Source organism: Hypanus sabinus, chromosome 23 (assembly GCF_030144855.1).
Source record: "Hypanus sabinus isolate sHypSab1 chromosome 23, sHypSab1.hap1, whole genome shotgun sequence".
Taxonomy (NCBI): Eukaryota; Metazoa; Chordata; class Chondrichthyes; order Myliobatiformes; family Dasyatidae; genus Hypanus; species Hypanus sabinus.
In genome coordinates this window covers 53,028,477-53,048,893 of record NC_082728.1, presented here as the reverse complement: position 1 = coordinate 53,048,893, position 20,417 = coordinate 53,028,477, and the positions used below count along the sequence as shown (strand labels likewise).

The 20,417-nt window shown below is 46.6% G+C and overlaps 1 protein-coding gene across 2 annotated transcripts in view; it reads right to left on the bottom strand.

Moving 5' to 3' along the window:
* LOC132380192 (caskin-2-like) overlaps window positions 1–20,417 on the bottom strand; it is a 287,298-nt gene that overhangs the window by 4,464 nt on the left and 262,417 nt on the right. For both annotated transcript variants that reach the window (XM_059948876.1, XM_059948877.1), the window contains 5 exons: window positions 17,858–17,968; window positions 16,090–16,191; window positions 15,009–15,147; window positions 11,979–14,150; window positions 1,827–2,187 (listed from right to left, as the gene is read on the bottom strand). In XM_059948876.1, the coding sequence (XP_059804859.1) occupies window positions 1,827–2,187; window positions 11,979–14,150; window positions 15,009–15,147; window positions 16,090–16,191; window positions 17,858–17,968 (2,885 nt within the window). The remainder of the gene's footprint in view (window positions 1–1,826; window positions 2,188–11,978; window positions 14,151–15,008; window positions 15,148–16,089; window positions 16,192–17,857; window positions 17,969–20,417) is intronic.

The following is a 20,417-nucleotide window of genomic DNA, read 5'->3' as shown; positions in this document are numbered from 1 at the left end:
TGTCTGCACTGACAAGCAAGTTCTCACTTATATGAACTACATTTAATTCTCTTTCCCCATCTCCCATCAACTTCACGAGATGAAGTTTACGGCAGCCAATTAACTTACCAACCCGAATTGCTTTGGGACTTTGGATTAAATTGATGCAACCAGGAGAGCATGCAGACTTCACATAGACAGCATCTAAGGTCAGGATTGAACCTCGGTTACTGGGAGTTGCGAGGTGAGACCTCTACTACTCAGCTGTCCCTACCAATTGTGGGACTACACACATCTAAATGCCCTAAGTAACCCCAACAGCAACCTGAGGAAAAGCTCTTCATCCGTTGAGTGCCAGGCATCTCAAGGTCACTCTGACCCCTTGTCCTCACATGCCTATACCTTTCCCATGAAGTTCAATGTGAGTTCAAGGAACATTGTCTCACATCTTTTCTCCACATGTTCCTGCCTCTCCCACCATCTCACCATTTGTATCATTTTATTCCAAATTTCCAGCACCCCCTGTAATTTCAGATAATTATTCTGCATTTCTCAGGCAATCATTTTCTTCCTGAACACCTTCGACTTCCACCCCTCTACCTTTTGTCACTGATTCTCTCTGTTTCCACCAGATTACTGACTTTCTCATTCTTGAGCAAGGTCCTTACCCTAAAAAAAGTGCTGACTGACCGCTGAGTATTTCCAGCACCTTCTGTTTTTAGTTATGAAAACCTGTATGTTTATAATCCAAATGTAGGGGAAGAAGATGCAACATATTTAATGGTGAGAAGGTGCCACACAAAAGGTCAACACACACATTCAAAGATGATTGAATACCTCAGTAAGGCTTGAGGGTTACTGAAGAGAAAGACTAAGAAAATTCTGTTCGTTTTCAGGAAAGCAAGTTATAACTAGTTTTCTGCAAATCTTCCCCTGGGTCAGATGATTTGTTTTACTGACTTTGATAGGGACACTATGAATGTTACACCCAGGTTTACTGACGGTGCAAAGCTGAGAGTGGGAGGTAGACAGACTTGGCAAAATGAACAAGCAAGCAGCTAACAAATGAGATACGAGGAGGAGCAATATGAAGTTACTATGGGGGGGGGGGGAATAGAAGAGTATTTTAGGGAAAAAATGGTATTTAAAGTTTAGGAAATCCAAGTAGAGAAATCACAAGAAACATGCAGTTAAAGCTGTCATGCAGGTAGAGCAAGCAATTAGGAAATCCAACAGTACAAAACACTGAAGGATTGGAGTATTAGAGCAAGCAGGGCTTCCTGCATGAATCCTGGGATTTGGTAAGACCCTACCTGAGAAATTGTGCTCAGTTTTGGTTTCTTTATCTAAGCAAGGATGGACTGCGCTTAGACCTGGAGGGAGTGCAATGAAGGATCATTAGAGTGATGAGAGGAGCATCCTGAGGAGAGATTAGACTTTAACATTTATCCAACATCTTCTTGGCAGTGTTAACGATGAATGTTTCCCTTGATAAATGATGAGGGGATGGCCACTCAGTGAGTGAAGGAGACAGCTCTTTAGCTACAGTGCTTCATCCTTGCTCCAGAGTGTGGACATGCAGTTGAAAAGTATTTTGAAGACAGAGACTGAGAGATTTGAAGGCAAAAGACAATCAAGGAATACAGGAAGATAGAGCCGGGACAGCAGATCCACTTTGATTTTACTGATGACTTGACATTCTCACAGCTGAACATTCATTTCTTCCTTCTTAATGATGTCATTTTTCCAGTTTGTCTGCTCTCCCTTTTTACCAACTTTGAAATGGCTTACTCAATTGGAAACATAACCACAATGACACAGTACACTGGATGCTACTGGTTACTTACATTGCTTTTCCGTGATCTTCCTGGGTCAATTTGCGTTCCACAGCGTGGAGAGCTGCCTCCAGACAACTGCTGGTCTGCTCCAGTCGCTGGTGAGCGAGTGCAGTCTGTGGGACCTCAGTAGCCGGTCTCACCACAAGCCCTGTCACCCGTCCACTCACTCCAGTAGCTGGGGCTGTGGGCACAGAGGTGCACCCTGTGCCCAGCTGCTGGGGCAGGCAAGGGGGCCTTGGCACTGCAGGACTGGGATTGCCAGCCTGTGGAGACCTGCTGGCTTTGGGGCTGCTGAAGTGTAGGCCTTGTGCAAGGGCAGGCTTTGTGGAGGTGTTCAGACTAGGTGGAGGAGGCTGCCTTTGGCCAGTTTCTGAAAATAGAGAAACCAAACAATTAACCGTCTGCTTCCCATAGAATCAGACTCATACATCATAGAAACAGGCCTTTGGCCCAGTGTGCCTAACTATATGGACACTAATTCCATGTCTCTCTATGTCCTTCCTGCTCATTCATGTAACTGGCCAGCTGTCTCTTCAATGTTTTACTGTTCCTGCCTCCACCACGTCCTCTGGTGATCATCGGGGTCTCTCTTCCCACCATCACAGACATTTACACTACACGCTGCATCTGCAAAGGGAACAGCATTATGAAGGACCCCATGCACCCCTCATACAATCTCTTCTCCCTCCTGCCATCTGGGAAAAGGCTCCGAAGCATTCAGGCTCTCACGGCCAGACTATGTAACAGTTTCTTCCCCCAAGCTATCACACTCCTCAATACCTAAAACCTGGCCTGACACCTTGCCCTACTCTCCTGTTTATTATTTATTGTAATGCCTGCACTGATTTTGTGCACTTTATGTTGTCCTGTGTAGGTCTGTAGTCTAGTGTAGCTTTCTCCGTGTTGTTTTATTTTTACGTAGTTCAGTCTAGTTTTTGTATTGTGACATGTAACACCATGGTCCTGAAAAACATTGTCTCATTTTTACTATGTACTGCACCAGCAGTTACGGTCGAAATGACAATAAAAGTGACTTGTCTTGACTCGACTTGGTAGCTGATTCCAGATACCAACTGTCTGAAAATTTTTCCCCAGATCCCTTTTAAACCACCTCCCTTTCACCTTAAACTTAAGCCTTCTTGTTTTAAAACACAAAACAATACAGGGCCTTCACCCCACAATTTTCAACTCACCTTTTAACCTACTCTTGAGATTAATCTAATTCTTCCCTCCCACATGAACCTCCATTTTCCCCATGTGCCTATCTAAGGAGTTTCTTAAATGTCCCTCATGCCTCTGCCAGTACCCATGGCAGCATATTCCACGTACCTACCACTCTATGTAAAAACAAAACTACATCCCCACAAACACCAGAAATTTATACCCTCTCAAATTACCCATTTCTGCCCTGGGAAAAAGCCTCTGGCTGTCCACTAGGTTTACGTTTCTTCTCATCTCACCTCTCATCATCCTTCGCTCTAAAGAGAAAAGGCCTAGCTCATTTAGAAAACATGCTCTCTAATCCAGATAGGGTCCTGGTAAATCTCCTTTGCACCCTCTCTAAAGCTTCCATATCCTTCTTATAATGAGACAACCAAAACCGAACACAATATGAGGAGTGATTGATAAGTTCATGGCCTAAGGTAGAAGGAGATGAGTTATACAGCTCTCGTTACATACATGTGCAGTTCAACTCTGAGTGGTTATGCAGGAAGTTTGAAGTTAATAACTTTTGTGGTATTTCTGTTTCAGATAATTGAAAGTTGCAAGTAAACACCGCCTGAGAAAATAGACCTTAGGCCATGAACTTATCAATCACCCTGTATTCCAAGTGTAGACTAACCAGAGTTTTATAGAGCTGCAGCACTACCTCGTGGCTCTTGAACTCAATCCCCCGACTAAGGGACAACACACTGCACATCTTGTTAACCACCCTACCGACTTGTGCAGCAACTTTGAGATCTATGAACATGGACCCCAAGATCTCTGTTCCTCCTTGCTGCTAGGAATTATGCAATATCCCTGGACTCTACTTTCAAGTTTGAATTTCTTACATATCCATGCCTGTCATAATTTTAAATACATCTTTCATATCCTTCCTTCCTTGCTTCTCTAGAAAAGCCTAGTTTACCCAATCTCTTTATAACTCAAGCTTTCCAATCCGGAGGTTGAAGGAACAGTTTAAAAGCCCATGTTTATATGGTTCCTTCTGTCGGCTTTAAAGCAGAGAGCACATAATGGATTTGTAGCAAAAATGCATTCATTATTATTAAACCAAAAGCTAGTCTGAATATTGCAAGATCTCACAAAAGCAAATGACCACTTTGTGGTAACAGTATTAGCAAAAGGAAGAATACTAGCCAAAGCAAAAAAAGAAACCAAGCTGGAAGAACTCAAGTTAGGCATCACCAGTGGGCAGTTGATGTTTCAGGTCAAGTCCCTTCTTTACAACGTCTGTCCATTTCTCTCCACAGGTGATGCCTGACCCAGTGAGTTCCTTCAACAGTTTGTTTTTTCTCCATTTCCTAGCATCTGCAGTCTCTATCATCTCAATCTTAGCTGGAGTTGTGACAGAGAACCCCATTACAAGGAGAACTCCAACAATGGCCCTGAGAGGGCAGATGCAGGCCATGTCCCATACTCTGCAAACTGGTGCAGTGAAGGGGTTAATGGCTCAGCATCACTCTGCAGAGGGTTCAGTGGGGATCTCCTGAGCCTCATGCTATCTATACTGCCTCCGTGTCACTCTGTGGAGGGTTCAGTGGGGATCTCCTGAGCCTCATGCTATCTATACTGCCTGTGTGTCACTCTGCGGAGGGTTCAGTGAGATTCTCCTGAGCCCAGTACTGGCTCAGCTCTAAGTTCCTTGAGAAATAAACACTTAAATTATCAACATGGTGAAAGCCACATTTTGGTCTGCCAGAGACTTGTTGGTCCTCTGGTTCAAGAAGTTGTTTATAAAAGAACACTGCCGCTGGCTCTTTGCCATTTGCAGAAAGCTTGCTATTGCTAACAAAATGGTTTTCTGGGGAAGTTGTCTAGGGTCCACTGACACTGAGGGGATGGGTCACTCAAACATTTGATGGGTGTAACACACAAAATGCTGGAGGAACTCAGCAGGTTAGACAGCATCTAAGGAAATTTATAAACAGTTGACGTTTTGGGCCGAGACCTTTCTGCAAAGGGAAAGGAAGGGAAAAGATGCCAGAATAAAAATGTGGGGAGAAGAGAAGAAGGACAAGCTAGAAGTTAACAGGTTAAGCCAAGTGAGTGGGCTGATGGGACAGTGGACAGAGGAGAAAGTGAAGAAGGAGGGGCACCAGTGGGAAGTGATAGGCAGATGAGAAGAGGTATGAAACCAGAGTGGGGAATAGAAGAAGGGAGAAGGGGGAGGTTTTTTTTTAAAAATCGTAAGGAGAAATCGATGGTTATAGCATCAGATTGGAAGCTACCTAGACAGAATATGAGGCATTGCTCTTTCACCCCTAGAGTGGCCTCAAAAGAGGAGGCCATGGACCGACATTTTGGAAGAGGACAGCTCTTTTGGAAGAGGACAGCAAGGCTTTGAGAGGAAGTGTGGTGGTGGCCATTTTCAAATTGTCCAATTGCGTCTCAGATCGGAGTTCTGAGAGGCGGGACTGCGCAGGCGCGTGAAGGAGGCCTGGGAAGGAGGGAAGATATAAAAAGGAGAGACTGAGTGAGGTAGTTCTCTTTTGGAAGAGGACAGCGAGGCTTTGAGAGGAAGTGCGGCGGCTGCCATTTTCAAATTGTCCAATTGCTTCTCAGATCGGAGTTCTGAGAGGCGGGACTGCGCAGGCGCATGAGGAAGCCTGGGAAGGAGGGAAGATATAAAAAGAACGCAGCGTTAAGAAGTGGGCAGCTTCGTTTGCGGGCAGCCGAGTGCGCCGGGAGCAGAGTGTAGGGCTTGGGCTCAGGGGGCTTAGGCGGAAGAGGGCACAGTAGGCTTATCTTTTAGTTCTTGTTATTGTCAGTTATTCAGGAAGTATGAGTGTTCTCGGTGTCGGATGTGGGAGGTCCTGGATTCTCCGAGCCTCCCGGATGTCCACATCTGCGCCAGGTGCACCGAACTGCAGCTCCTGAGGGACCGAGTTAGGGAACTGGAGCTGCAGCTCGATGACCTTCGCCTGGTCAGGGAGAGTGAGGAGGTGATAGAGAGGAGTTACAGGCAGGTGGTCACTCCGGGGCCACGGGAGGCAGGTAGGTGGGTCACAGTCAGGAAGGGGAAGAGGCAGGTACTAGAGAGTACTCCAGTGGCTGTACCCCTTGACAATAAGTACTCATGTTTGAGTACTGTTGGGGGGGACAGCCTACCTGGTGGAAGTGACAGTGGCTGGGCCTCCGGCACAGAGGACGGCCCTGTAGCTCAGAAGGGTAGGGATAGAAGAAAGAGGACCATAGTAATAGGGGACTCGATAGTCAGGGGTTCAGACAGGCGGTTCTGTGGAGGTGATCAGGAGTCCCGGATGGTAATTTGCCTCCCTGGTGCCAGGGTTCGGGACGTATCTGATCGCGTCCAAGATATCCTGAAGTGGGAGGGTGAGGAGCCAGAGGTTGTGGTACATGTAGGTACCAATGATATAGGTAGGAAAGGGGAAGAGGTCCTGAAACGAGAGTATAGGGAGTTAGGAAGGCAGTTAAGAAGAAGGACCGCAAAGGTAGTAATCTCGGGATTACTGCCTGTGCCACGCGACAGTGAGAGTAGGAATGGAATTAGGTGGAGGATGAATGCGTGGCTGTGGGATTGGAGCAGGAGGCAGGGATTCAAGTTTCTGGATCATTGGGACCTCTTCTGGGGCAGGCGTGATCTGTTCAAGAAGGACGGGTTACACTTGAATCCTGGGGGGACCAATATCCTAGTGGGGAGGTTTGCTAGGGCTACAGGGCAGACTTTAAACTAGTAAGATGGGGGGGCGGGAATCAATTTGAGGAAACTATGGGAGAGGAGGTTAGTTCACCAGTAGAGCAAGTAAATAGACAGTGTGTGAGGGAGGAAAGGCAGGTGATGGAGAAGGGATGTGCTCAGCCCGAAGATGCAGGGGAGAAGAAAGAAAAGGATAATAAATTTGAATGCATTCTTAGGGATGAAAAGAGAGGAGGAGGTGGAGAGTATCTTAAATGTATCTATTTTAATGCTAGGAGCATTGTAAGAAAGGTGGATGAGCTTAAAGCGTGGATTGATACCTGGAATTATGATGTTGTAGCTATTAGTGAAACATGGTTGCAGGAAGGGTGTGATTGGCAACTAAATATTCCTGGATTTAATTGCTTCAGGTGTGATAGAGTAGGAGGGGCCAGAGGAGGAGGTGTTGCATTGCTTGTCCGAGAAAATCTTATGGCGGTGCTTTGGAAGGATAGATTAGAGAGCTCCTCTAGGGAGGCTATTTGGGTGGAATTGAGGAATGGGAAAGGTGTAGTAACACTGATAGGAGTGTATTATAGGCCACCTAATGGGGAGCGTGAGTTGGAAGAGCAAATGTGTAAGGAGATAGCAGATATTTGTAGTAAACTCAAGGTGGTGATTGTGGGAGATTTTAATTTTCCACACGTAGACTGGGAAGCTCATTCTGTATAAGGGCTGGATGGTTTAGAGTTTGTGAAATGTGTGCAGGATAGTTTTTTGCAACAATACATAGAAGTACCGACTAGAGATGGGGCAGTGTTGGATCTCCTGTTAGGGAATGCGATAGGTCAGTTGACAGATGTATGTGTTGGGAAGCATTTCGGGTCCAGTGATCACAATAGCATTAGCTTCAATATAATTATGGAGAAGGACAGGACAGGACCTAGAGTTGAGATTTTTGATTGGAGAAAGGCTAACTTTAAGGAGATGTGAAGGGATTTAGGGAGAGTGGATTGGGTCAAGTTGTTTTATGGGAAGGATGTAATAGAGAAATGGAGGTCATTTAAGGGTGAAATTATGAGGGTACAGAATCATTATGTTCCTGTTAGGTTGAAAGGAAAGGTTAAAGGTTTGAAAGCACCATGGTTTTCAAGGGATATTAGAAATTTGGTTCGGAAAAAGAGGGATATCTACAATAGATATAGGCAGCATGGAGTAAAGGAATTGCGCGAGGAATATAAAGAATGTAAAAGGAATCTTAAGAAAGAGATTAGAAAAGCTAAAAGAAGATACAAGGTTGGTTTGGCAAATAAGGTGAAAGTAAATCCAAAAGGTTTCCACAGTTATATTAAAAGCAAGAGGATAGTGAGGGATAAAATTGGCCCCTTAGAGAATCAGAGTGGTCAGCTATGTGTGGAGCCGAGGGAGATGGGAGAGATTTTGAATGATTTCTTCTCTTCGGTATTCACTAAGGAGAAGGATATTGAATTGTGTAAGGTGTGGGAAACAAGTAAGGAAGTTATGGAACCTATGACAATTAAAGAGGTGGAAGTACTGGCGCTTTTAAGAAATTTAAAAGTGGATAAATCCCCGGGTCCTGACAGGATATTCCCCAGGACCTTGAGGGAAGTTTGTGTAGAAATAGCAGGAGCTCTGATGGAGATCTTTAAGATGTCATTAGAAACGGGGATTGTGCCGGAGGATTGGCGTATTGCTCATGTGGTTCCATTGTTTAAAAAGGGTTCTAGAAGTAAGCCTAGCAATTATAGACCTGTCAGTTTGACATCAGTGGTGGGTAAATTAATGGAAAGTATTCTTAGAGATAGTATTAACAATTATCTGGATAGACAGGATCTGATTAGGAGTAGCCAGCATGGATTTGTGCGTGGAAGGTCATGTTTGACGAACCTTATTGAATTTTTTGAAGAAGTTACAAGGAAAGTTGACGAGGGTAAGGCAGTGGACGTAGTCTATATGGACTTCCGCAAAGCCTTTGACAAAATTCCACATGGAAGGTTAGTTAAGAAGGTTCAGTTGTTAGGTATTAATGCTGGAGTAATAAAATGGATTCAACAGTGGCTAGATGGGAGATGCCAGAGAGTAGTGGTGGATAATTGTTTATTGGGATGGAGGCCGGTGACTAGCGGGGTGGCTCAGGGATCTGTTTTGGGCCCAATGTTGTTTGTAATATACATAAATGATCTGGATGATGGGGTGGTAAATTGGATTAGTAAGTATGCCGATGATACTAAGGTAGGAGGTGTTGTGGATAATGAGGTGGGTTTTCAAAGCTTGCAGGGAGATTTATGCCGGTTAGAAGAATGGGCTGAAAGTTGGCAGATGGAGTTTAATGCTGAGAAGTGTGAGGTTCTACATTTTGGCAGGAATAATCCAAACAGAACATACAGGGTAAATGGTAGGGCATTGAGGAATGCAGAGGAACAGAGAGATCTAGGAATAACAGTGCATAGTTCCCTGAAGGTGGAGTCTCATGTAGATAGGGTGGTGAAGAAGGCTTTTGGAACGCTGGCCTTTATAAATCAGAGCAATGAGTACAGAAGTTGGGATGTAATGTTAAAATTGTACAAGGCATTGGTAAGGCCAAATTTGGAATATTGTGTGCAGTTCTGGTCACCGAATTATAGGAAAGATATCAATAAATTAGAGAGAGTGCAGAGACGATTTACTAGGATGTTACCTGGGTTTCAGCACTTAAGTTACAGAGAAAGGTTGAACAAGTTAGGTCTCTATTCATTGGAACATAGAAGGTTGAGGGGGGATTTGATCGAGATATTTAAAATTTTGAGAGGGATAGATAGAGTTGACATGAATAGGCTGTTTCCATTGAGAGTAGGGGAGATTCAAACTAGAGGACATGATTTGAGAGTTAGGGGGCAGAAGTTTAAGGGAAACACGAGGGGGTATTTCTTTACTCAGAGAGTGATAGCTGTGTGGAATGAGCTTCCTGTAGAAGTAGTAGAGGCCAGTTCAGTTGTGTCAATTAAGGTAAAATTGGATAGGTATATGGACAGGAAAGGAGTGAAGGGTTATGGGCTGAGTGCGGGTAGGTGGGACTAGGTGAGATTAAGAGTTCGGCACGGACTAGGAGGGCCGAGATGGCCTGTTTCTGTGCTGTGATTGTTATATGGTTATATTTTGGAACAGGAATGGTGATAGAAATTACAATCGTTGAGCACTGGGAAATTCTGCTTTTGGCTCCAGAGGAGTTTGGCAAAATGGTCCACAAATTTACATCAGGTCTCAGCAATGTACAGGAGCACCAGATGCAAGAGACAATCCCAGCAGATTCACAGGTGAAATGTTGCCTCACCTGGAAGAATTATTTGGAGCCCTGAATGGAGGTGAGGGAGGTGAATTGGCAGGTGCAGTATTTCTGCTGCTTGCAGGGGTATGCGCCAGGAGAGAGGTTAGAGGGAGACAAGGGAGGCAAGGCAGGATGACCACTGCAGAAGTGGAGAGTGGGGGGGGGGGGGGGAGTTAAAGATCTGCTTGGTAATAGGCTCCTGTTGAAGACAGCATATGTTCTGAAGAATGATGTTGGATATGGTACGCGAGAACAAGAGATACTATACCTGTTAAGGTGATGGAAAGATGGATGAGTGCAGATGTCTAGGATATGTAAGAGATGTGGGTGGGGGCTTTATCAATAGTGCAGGAAGGGAAAACCAGTTCTTTGAAGAAGTACATCTTTGATATCCTGGAAAAGAAAGCCTTATCCTGGGAACAGATGTGGTGGAGACAAAGGAACAGTGAAAAGGAAATACCATTTTTACAGGAGATAATATGGGAAGAGGTAGTCAAGATAGTCATGGGAATAGGTAGGTTTATAAAAGATGTCAGTAGACGGTTTGTCTCCAGAGATGGAGACAGAGAGATCAAGGAAGTGGAGAGAGGAGTCAGAAATGGATCAAGTGAATTTAAGGGTAGGTGCAAGTTCGAGGCAAAGTTGATAAAATTGATGAGCTCAGCATGGGTGCATGAAGCAGTGTCAATATAGCGCAGGAAGAATTGGGGAGTATTACCAGGGAAGGTTTGAAACATGGACTGTTCTAAGTAGCCAGCGAAAAGCAGGCATAGCTGGGGCCCATGTGGGTGCCCACAATTTCCCCTTGAGTCTGGAAAAAGTGTGAGTAGCTGAAGGAGAAATGGTGGTGGAGGGGGACTGATTGGGTTTTTTGTTGAGAAAGAAACAAAAAGCTTTAAGGCCTTCTTGATGGGGGATAGAAGTGTCTAGGGACCGGGTACCCACAGCGAAAATGAAGTGGTCTAGATGAGTGTATTGTTAATACCATTGATGCTCTGTAGATGGAAGGTGTTAGTTTGGTTACACAATGAACATAACTGGTGACAGGTTTTGACTGTATTAAGTACAGCTACGTGATGACTTTCACCCCATCCATCTAACTGGGATTCACTAGGATTCTCCCCGTGGGAGCACCGGAGAAAGACAGTGAGTCAGGCAGCATCTATGGAGGGAAATGAGCAGTCAACATTGAGTCAAGACTCTTGCTCGAGTCCAGCTAAAGGGTCTTGATTTGAAACAGTGCACTTGAAACCTGAAACTTCCACAGATGCTGAGTTCCTCCAGCACTTTTTGTGTTGCTTCACATTGCAGCATCTGCAGTCTCCTGCATCTCCAGCAACATGTATTGTTGCAACAACCAATCTGATGGAGGAACTCCATGGATTATGCAGCAACTGTTGGGGTGGAGGTGGGAGTTGGAACTGTTGGTGTTTCAGATCTAAACTGTTGCATCATGAGTGATAGTGGGGGATGGGTAGATGGTGGGTGAGGGGGGGGTAGTACTGGCCATCTCCACTCTCAGTCCCAATGTAGGGGTTCAACCTGCTGAAATGTTGACAAATCTTTTCCCAGAACAGATTCTGCTTGACCCGTTGAGTTTTTCCAGCAGATACCAACATCTACTGTCTCTTGTGGCTCCAATAATATTGATGCTGGTAAATGAATGATCTGCTGAATGAACTCAGTAGATCAGCAGAATCTGGGGGGTGGGGGGAAATGTGTAATTTCCTGGTCAAAACCCTGCATGCAATCTGAAAGTGGAGAGTGGAGATGGCCAGTATAAAGAGGAGAGGGGTATTTCCCCTCTCCACCCTCAATCCCAATGCAGTGTTTCAACCTGAAGCGTTGACAAATCCTTTCCCACCACAGATGCTGCTTGACCTGCTGAGATTTTCCAGTAGTTTGCTGTTGCACCAGATTCCAGCACCTGCTGTTCCCCCTGATTCAGTCCCCTGTATTTCTGTTGATCAGTTACCTGTGGCTGGCCTCCTGTTCTGGGAGAGCTTGCTGGAACCGGCCGTCGACACCCTCTGTATGGGTGTTTGCTGCAGCGAGGGGAGGGCTGGTTTTGGAGAGAGCGGGGGCCTGTGCTTGGTTCCCTTCTCCAAAGACTGGATGCTCTTCTCAATCTCAGCAATCCTAAACTCCACATGGACATCATCGTCTACGTCGCTCTTGAGGTGCAGCCCTGAGTCCACGATGTGCACGGCCTGCGCTTCTGCGTATCGGGGTCCATGTTTTGGCAGTGGTGGCTGCTGTTCTGTGGCTGCACTCGGACCCTCCTTTTCCTTGGCCTTTGGCCTCCGCTTGACCGTATCAGACTCTGTCAGGTTGAACTCGGGGACCTCTGGTGGCTTGGCAGGAGTGCTGGTTGCCATAGTTGCCCCGGTCCCCAGCGGCTCCTCAGTGCCAGACACCAGCTCTACGGCAGCATTGGCTTGGTTGGCGGAGCTCGGCTTTGGCCGCTGCTTTATGGTCAGGTTTCCCTCTTCAGCAAATGGGATGCACTCGCTGGAGCTGTTCTGGGAATCGGAGGAGGCCTCTAGGGGTCCCCTCCCGGCACTGGCCTCATCTTCCGTGTCTGACTTCACGTCTTCCCCTTCCATCTGCCCCCCGGCCTCCCCCCCAGCCTCCGTGCCGGTCAGCGGCTCGCTGACAGTCCGCCGCCGGTTGGCCCATTCTCTCGACTTCTCAAGTGACCCAGGGGTGGCCTCAGTTGGGACTGAGGTATCCTGCTGGCGTTCAGAGCCCCACACAACAGCCTGCCGGCTCTCTTTCCTCATGCCGGGAACCTCCTGCTGTTCTGCTCTGACAGGTCTGGCCTGACCCAGGGCTCCAGCACTCAGCTCCATGAGAGCAGCCATGCTCCTCACACTGAGGGCAACTTTGCCTGCTGGTTCCGGCCAAACGGGTAGTCCATCCACTAGATCAGGGGTGGAGACCGGGTGGGAATCCCTCACAGGCTCCGGCTCCTCCTGTCCCTGGGTGCTGGACACTGAGCTGAGACGCTTAGGTGGAGGGGGTGGTGGCCCCTTTTTCTTGCCACGGAGGGCGAACGACTGGCTGCGGTTGGCATGCTGCTCTGCCGGCCACTGGGCTTTGGTTGCCTGACTGCGGCCCGGGCGACGGGTGAGGGTGGCGTACGAGCTGACGGCATACACCACCTCGTCCTCCTCTGGCTCTCCATCTGAGAGGGCGTGCCTGTTCAGGCTGTGAGACCGCTTCTTCAGCCTGAAACCATTGCCGTAGCTGTGCTCGATGCCCAGGCCTGGGCACTGTGGGGCTGGGGGATTAGGCAGTGAGCCCTGCTCCGATGTGTCTCCACCATGGGGATGCAGATAGGAGGCCGGGGCCGGGTGTTTGGCCACCAAGGAAGGTAATTGCAGGCCACCATTAGCCAGAGTCTCGAGGCGTCCCAGAGGTGAGGAAAAAGCAGCAGGTTTTCCCCTGGTGGGGAGCTGTGTGTTGGCCAGGGTTTGGGTTGCCTTCCCCTTGCTCGGGGTGTGGGGTGGGATGAAGCTGGGCAAGGGCACCTGTGGGTGCTGTGGGTCAGTGGCAGGCCCGCCTTTCTGTGGGGAGGGCCCCTGGTAATGGTCTCGTCCCTCCGGGCCATTTCTCTCCTGGCTCAGGCAGCTCTTCAGCACCCTGCCGTTGTCCTGGACTCGGGTAGACACTTCGTGCCTAGGGTGAGGGGGCAAGGTGGACCTCCCACTACTCCCACCACTGCTGCTACTCCCATCACCACTGACCAGACTTTCCTGGGACTTGCTGCCCATCCCGGTGCCTCCGAGTGTATTCTCCTGGGAGTGGCCAGATCCTCGGGAACGGGTACCGATGCTCTCCTGACTCCGGGAGATTCCTCCCACCTGCTTCATGGCCAGGCTGTCCTGGCCACCGTAGCACGGGTTGGCCATGGCGGACTGCAGTTCGTAGCTGAGCTCGCTGTCCTGAAAGGTGAGCATCCTGGGGGTGTGTGGAGAGTGGCACTCCCCATTCTCAACCTGAGATGGCTCAATGGTGACAATCTCCAGTGCACCGGGAGTCTTGCGCCGAAGGGTTGCTGTCTTTGCCTCCACCTCGGCTTGGTTCAATGCCTTCTGCACATCCAGCAGCTTCTTCACTGCGATCATCATCTTCTTCTGGTGTCCTACAAAATCGCACAGTCACTCAAGCGTTAGTCCCTAGGTTCCCTCCCCACCCCTATGCAGCCCACCCGTTTTCCTTATCTGAATACGTTGGTTATAACAGATCCAGCGAACAGAGCCCATTCTCTGCAATGGCAGTGGGAGGGGCCAGCAACGCTCAGCAATGTGTACCTAATCCCCTCTGCACTCCTTCCAGCTGAATGGCATCTTTCCTGTAGCAAGGTGACCAAATCTGAACTCGTGCGGCCTCCTGTACAACCACAATGTACGTGTTGGTGCAACTAAGTGAATATCCGCCATCTAACAATGCTACGTCATTGAGTCAAATGCAAGGAAACAGGCCATTCGGCCCAACTCCTCCATACCAACCAAAATTCCCATCAAAACTAATCTCCCGCTAATATTTCCTGTCCATGTACCTGTCCACATGCCTTTTAAATGTTGTTAATATATTGGCCTCAGCCACTTCCTCTGGCAGCTCATTCCATACACTAGATGAAAAATTGCCACTCACTCTCCTCTCTCACTTTATACCTTTGCCCTCATCTTAATTCCACTACTCTGGAAAGAGGGCATGTTAACCCTGTCTATGTACACACCCCAATAAGATCACTAAGCATTCTCCTAAGTTCTGGTGATAAAGTCCCAACCTGTTCAACCTCTCTCCATAATTCAGTCCTCAGTGCCAGCAACATCCTTGTAAATCTCCTCTGCACTCTTTCCAGGATAATGGTGTCAGTCCTATAGCTGGGTGACCAGAAGTGAACACCATATTCTGAAAGTGGCCTCACCATCTGTCCTGTACAACTACAATGCAAGTGTTGAGCTCCTGACTACGGTGGGTTGGAAGCAACACTTACCCAGCTGCGTGATCCCAATTTCCTGCAGATCCTCCCAGGTGATCTCACTGACAAAGGTGATGCTGTCGTAGCCATTATCCACCAGCTTCTTGTGGTACTGAGACAAGCCAATGGCACTCAGCCACTCAAACAAATCCACCTGCAAGTGAGCGGAGCAGAGGGTGGGCATTATCTTTAGTTGATGGGATAAGGTCTCCCCACAATGAATCTCTCTGTCCTACGGGGCACTGCTACAGGCATCCTTTGGTGAACATGTTTCTGCTGGTCACTCTTCGTAGCTTAATCCAACCAGAAACATCTTTGACACATGGCTGGACTCTAGTTTACTCTTGGCCATGACAACCCTTCCAAACGAGCTCAGTTTGCATGTTACCAGACGGCAAAAACCCAGGCTGCTACATTCATAGGTGTAATGGCTTTAAGACGAAAGGTTTACACTACTGAATGCAACATAATGACAGCACCGTTTATTCTTTGTATGTAGTTCTTTTTACATAATAAGTAGTTTACTTTGAAATTTAAAAAGGCATGAGGGATGCACTGAAGCTCAATACAGCTAATGCAAAGGCTCTGTAGTGAAGACGCACAACAGGCCTCTTCTGTTACAACCCGTGCAGGAGCTGACAGGTGAGGATGCCCATCAAGCAAGGAAAGGCCATATCACTGTAGAGGGCCACATACGGGCTTGGTGCCTCGGTTTAAATAAAGCACTGCCAGTGTGGGATGTATTGACCAAAAGACCCTCAGAATACAGAGTTCTGTACTGTTTTTCTTTTTGTATTTATCAAGATGGTATTGAAATATTAAAAAAAAGGAATTGGTTCTCAGGACTTTAAAACAGAGACACTGAAGATCTGGTGAGTTGGATGTGGGACTGTACACAGTAACTCAGGCCAGAGACAAACTGCTGTTAACTTGTTTAGTACTGACTTCAGGAAGTATAAGTGAGAACACTATCCCCTGTTTGGGTAGTAGACTCTGGAATAGTGTCATTACCTTTTCATAATTTGGCTACAGCATCAATAACAACATAAGGGGTATGACAGATAGTTGGGGGGCGGGGGGGGGGGGGTTTGCTCACTGGTTTGTAGTCAGGGAGCCACTCTGGAATACTCAGCTTGCCGATCTCAGTCGAAATCTTCTTTCGGTGGCCAGGTTTTGTCACTCCAATTGCTGTCAGGTCCTGCGAGCAGAAATGGTACCAGTCAGTGTCCATCACATCAGGCAGAGAGCCAGGCCGCTGTGGCGACCTACAGACAGGGTGACATCAGATAGGATGGGCTTGCTTTCCCTGGAGCAAAGCTGGGTGAGGATTCACCTGACAGAAGCCTCTAAAATAAAGAGAATCACAGGAGGGGGCAATGGTCAAGATCTCTTCCCCCACCCCCATGGTAAGAGTATTAAAAAACAGATACTCTATTTAGCCCTCTCATAATCTTATAAAACTCTATTAGACCTACCCTTAGCCTCTGCCATTCCAGAGAAGACAGCCCAATTTTATCCAGCCTCTCATGATATCACATGCCCTCTAAACCAGGCAACATCCTGGTAAACCTCTTCTGTACCCCTCTCCAAAGCCTCAACAACCTTCCTATAGTGGGGTGATTAGAACTGTACGCAATACTCCAGATGCGGCCAAAACAGAGTTTTATAAAGTTGCAACATAACCTTTTGATTTCTGAACTCAATGCCTCGACTAATATAAGAAAGCATTCCGTAAGTCTCCTTAACCATCCTATTGACCGGTGTACCCACTTTCAAGGAGTTATGAACTTGAAATGTTCCCTTCAACTGTTCAGTTCTTGATCCAACCTGCACAGCCCCAGTCACTAGTTCAGCCACTTTGCACTAAAATAAACCTTATTTTATTTTATTCTGATTGTTTGATGTAAAAATTGTGTATAAGTTATGTTTAATTTATACTTTGCTTGCAAATGCTTCTTACATGGTGCTATGAGCCTGTGATGCTGCTGTAACTAAGATTTTTATTTGCAAAAGACAATAAACTCATCTTTGACTTTGATGGGGTTGATCAAAGGGCCTGTCTCTGTGCTGAATGATTCTATGACTAAGATGTTCCCACATGGGGAATATCACTTACATCTGCACGGAATTCATAAGAGAGGAAGCTTTTCAGTTGCACCAAACTGGAATGGGTCACATCAGCAGCAGGATTCACTTAGTGGAAAAATAATGGGTAAAGGATCAGAAAGGAAGGGAAAGCCAGGGGGAGATTTAATGGCAGACGGTGGAAGGAGGTTTTTGCATCGCATGGTCACATGGTCCTGACTTTGACTATGCAGTAAGAATCAAAGTGAGCAGCTTCAGAGTATTTTGGGTACACTGACATTATACCAAACTTCACAACCAACACAGATTAATCTATCATTGTTACATATCTCAAGGTACAGTGAAAAGCTTGTCTTGTGTACTGTTCATACAGATCCATTCATTACACAAAGCATTGAGGTACAGCAAGGCAAAACAATAACAACTCAGAATAAAATGTAACAGCTACAGAGAATGGCTAAACCTTCAACCCCTTTCCCTCATCTCACCATCTTTGTTGCATTGATAATAAACCACAATGATTTTTACTGCCCTCAGTCAGAAACCAAGCAACCACCCCCATCAGCTGATGGAAGCGAGCGAAAAGGAAAGCTCTTGGAAGATCAATTGCAATGAGCTGAGGTGGTACCTGCAACACTGTTGAGAGTCTGCCCTCTTCTCCTTGAACTTGCGTCGCTCTGTCTCCTGGGTCTCTGCACCTCTTACCTAACATTCCCCAGCCTGAATCATGAGCTATGCCAAGAAGCTGGATCAAGCTACCACCAGATGCTGGGACTCACCTCAGGGGTCATGCGGCTGATGGTTGGCACGTCGTAACCAGCATTGATGAAGTTGACTGTGTAGTGCTGAAGCTGGAATTCACTCAGCCAGTTGAAGATAGCTTCAGCATCCTGCAGAGATGATAGGCAGCGAGTTTAACACCTGATCATCACAGTGGCATCCACCAAAATATTTACAAGTATAAGGGTTACACAATGGCACAGCTGGGAGAGCCACTGCCTCACAATACCACAGGTACAATCCAGATCTTGGTTACTGTCCGTGTGGAGTTTAAATTATGTGGGTTCCAGTCCCTTTCCACATGCAGGTTTGCTACTGTAGAGTCTTCCTATTGTAATATGTGTGGTAGAATCGAAGAGAGTTGATGGGAATGTGGCGAAAACAAAATGATTTAAAGCAGAATCGAGTAAATACAGGTGGCCGAAGATCAACCTAAACCTGATGGGCTGAAAGGCCTGCTTTCACGCTATATCTCTCCATGTAACTGTACATGCCCAAACTGATTAAATAAAAATGGCTGGTTTAATGAAAAACATTTCTCACTCACTCACAAGATCCTGGGGTGAATCAACTTTCCACAAAGGACCCAGAGTTTTGAGAATTGTTGGGGTTGCTGGGTGGGAAAGGAGGATGGCTAACCTATCAACCTCCTCCTTACATACACTCAGTGACCTGGCCTCCACAGCCACCTGTGACAATGAATTCACGGATTCACCACCCTCCAGCTAAAGCAATTCCTCCTCATCTCCACTCTAAATGGACATCCCTCCACTCTGAGGCTGAGCCTTCTGGTCCTAGACTCCCCCACCATAGGAAATATCCTCTCCACATCCACTTTCAATATTCAAGTATAGTTTTCAAATACAAGGGGCCCAAAACTACTCACAACATTCCAAGTGAGGCTTTACCAGTACCTTATAAAGTGTCTGCATTACATCCTTGTTTTTAAAATTCTAGTCCTCTCAAAATGAATGCTAACATTGAATTTACCTCCCTCACCACTGACTGAACCAGCAAATGAACCTTTAGGGATTCCTGCATGAGAACTCTGAAGTACCTTTGCACCTTAGATTTTTGAATCTTTTTCCTGTTTAGAAAAGTAGTCATTGAAACATAGAAAACCTACAGCATAATACAGGCCCTTTGGCCCACGAAGTTGTGCTGAACATGTCCCAACCTTAGAAATTACTAGGCTTACCCATTGCCCCCTATTTTACTAAGCTTCTACTAAAGTGCATGACCATACACTTCCCTACATTATATTCCATTTGACACTCTCCTAATCTGTCCGTCCTTCTGCAGTCTCCCTGCTTCCTCAACACTATCTGCCCCTCCACCTGTCTCCCTATCTTTCGCAAACTTGTCTGCAAAGCCATCAATTCCATCACCCAAATCATTTACATACTGTACAATGCAAAAAGAAGTGGTCCCAACACCAACCCCTGTGGAACACCACTAGTCACCGGCAGCCAATTAGAAAAGGCTCCCTTTACTCCCACTCTTTGCCTCCTGCCAATCAGCCAATCCGCTATCCATGCTAGAATCTTTTCCCTCATACCATGGGCTTTTACTCACCACCTACACAAAGGGACAACAGCTAACCATGTCTGGGATGTGGGAAGGAACTGGATGAGGAATGCCACCTGGTCACAGTGGGAATGTGCAAACTTCACCCAGATAGCCAGGAAGTCTGGATTGAACCGGGGCCCCTGGAGCTGTGGGTAACCACTCCACAGGTTGTGCCACGTCATGTAAGTAGAGCACTGAAACGTCTGTGTGCATCGTATTATGATAGATGGTCAAATCATAGGTTGTAAGGTGAGTGGAAGGAGCTTTAAAGGGGATTTGAGGGGGAAGGATTTTTTATAAGTAAAACACATTTTATAAGTAAAACACATTGCCAGAGGTTTTAGTGAATGCAAACATAGTCACAATTCTGTCCATTGGTGCCTTTAACTTGTGCCTAGTGATTCTGGTGTGAAGGAGATGCTGAGGGTATGTACCTCTACATCCTGATGTCAAGGAGAGCTTGGCTGCCACTTCTTTAAAGTAATGAAGTATGACACGTACCATGTGCAAACATCAGGAAGCCTGCTGCAACCAATTTATGGGCATGATTTGTTTTGCCTTACCCCAGCCTTACATCAATGAAGGGACAGGGTCTTGCCATGAGAGCAGATGAGCTCTGCATAACAAGCTCCAAAAATTACTAATTTATTTATATGAGTAATTTTCCCCCTCTAACTCTGCAAATGATTATGTCAGAGCAAGATGCAAACTGCTCTATAGCTAGCCTCTTGCATCAGAAAGCACTGAAGCTTTTGTTAACTCTAGAAGTACAAGAAGATGCAATCAAAGTGTCCACTTTGCTACAGAGCAAAGGGAGATTGGGCTTGGTCAGATCCTGTGTTGGCTCTCTTCACTGCTGTCACCTCTGGTCCCCATCACAATCCCTCCCCACTGGAATGATATCTTGCATTAGCCAGGGCCTCCTCATTTGACTGTGACAGTGTTTTGGTTTAAATAGTGATAATAGTCTTTTTCACTGTTTATTTAGTC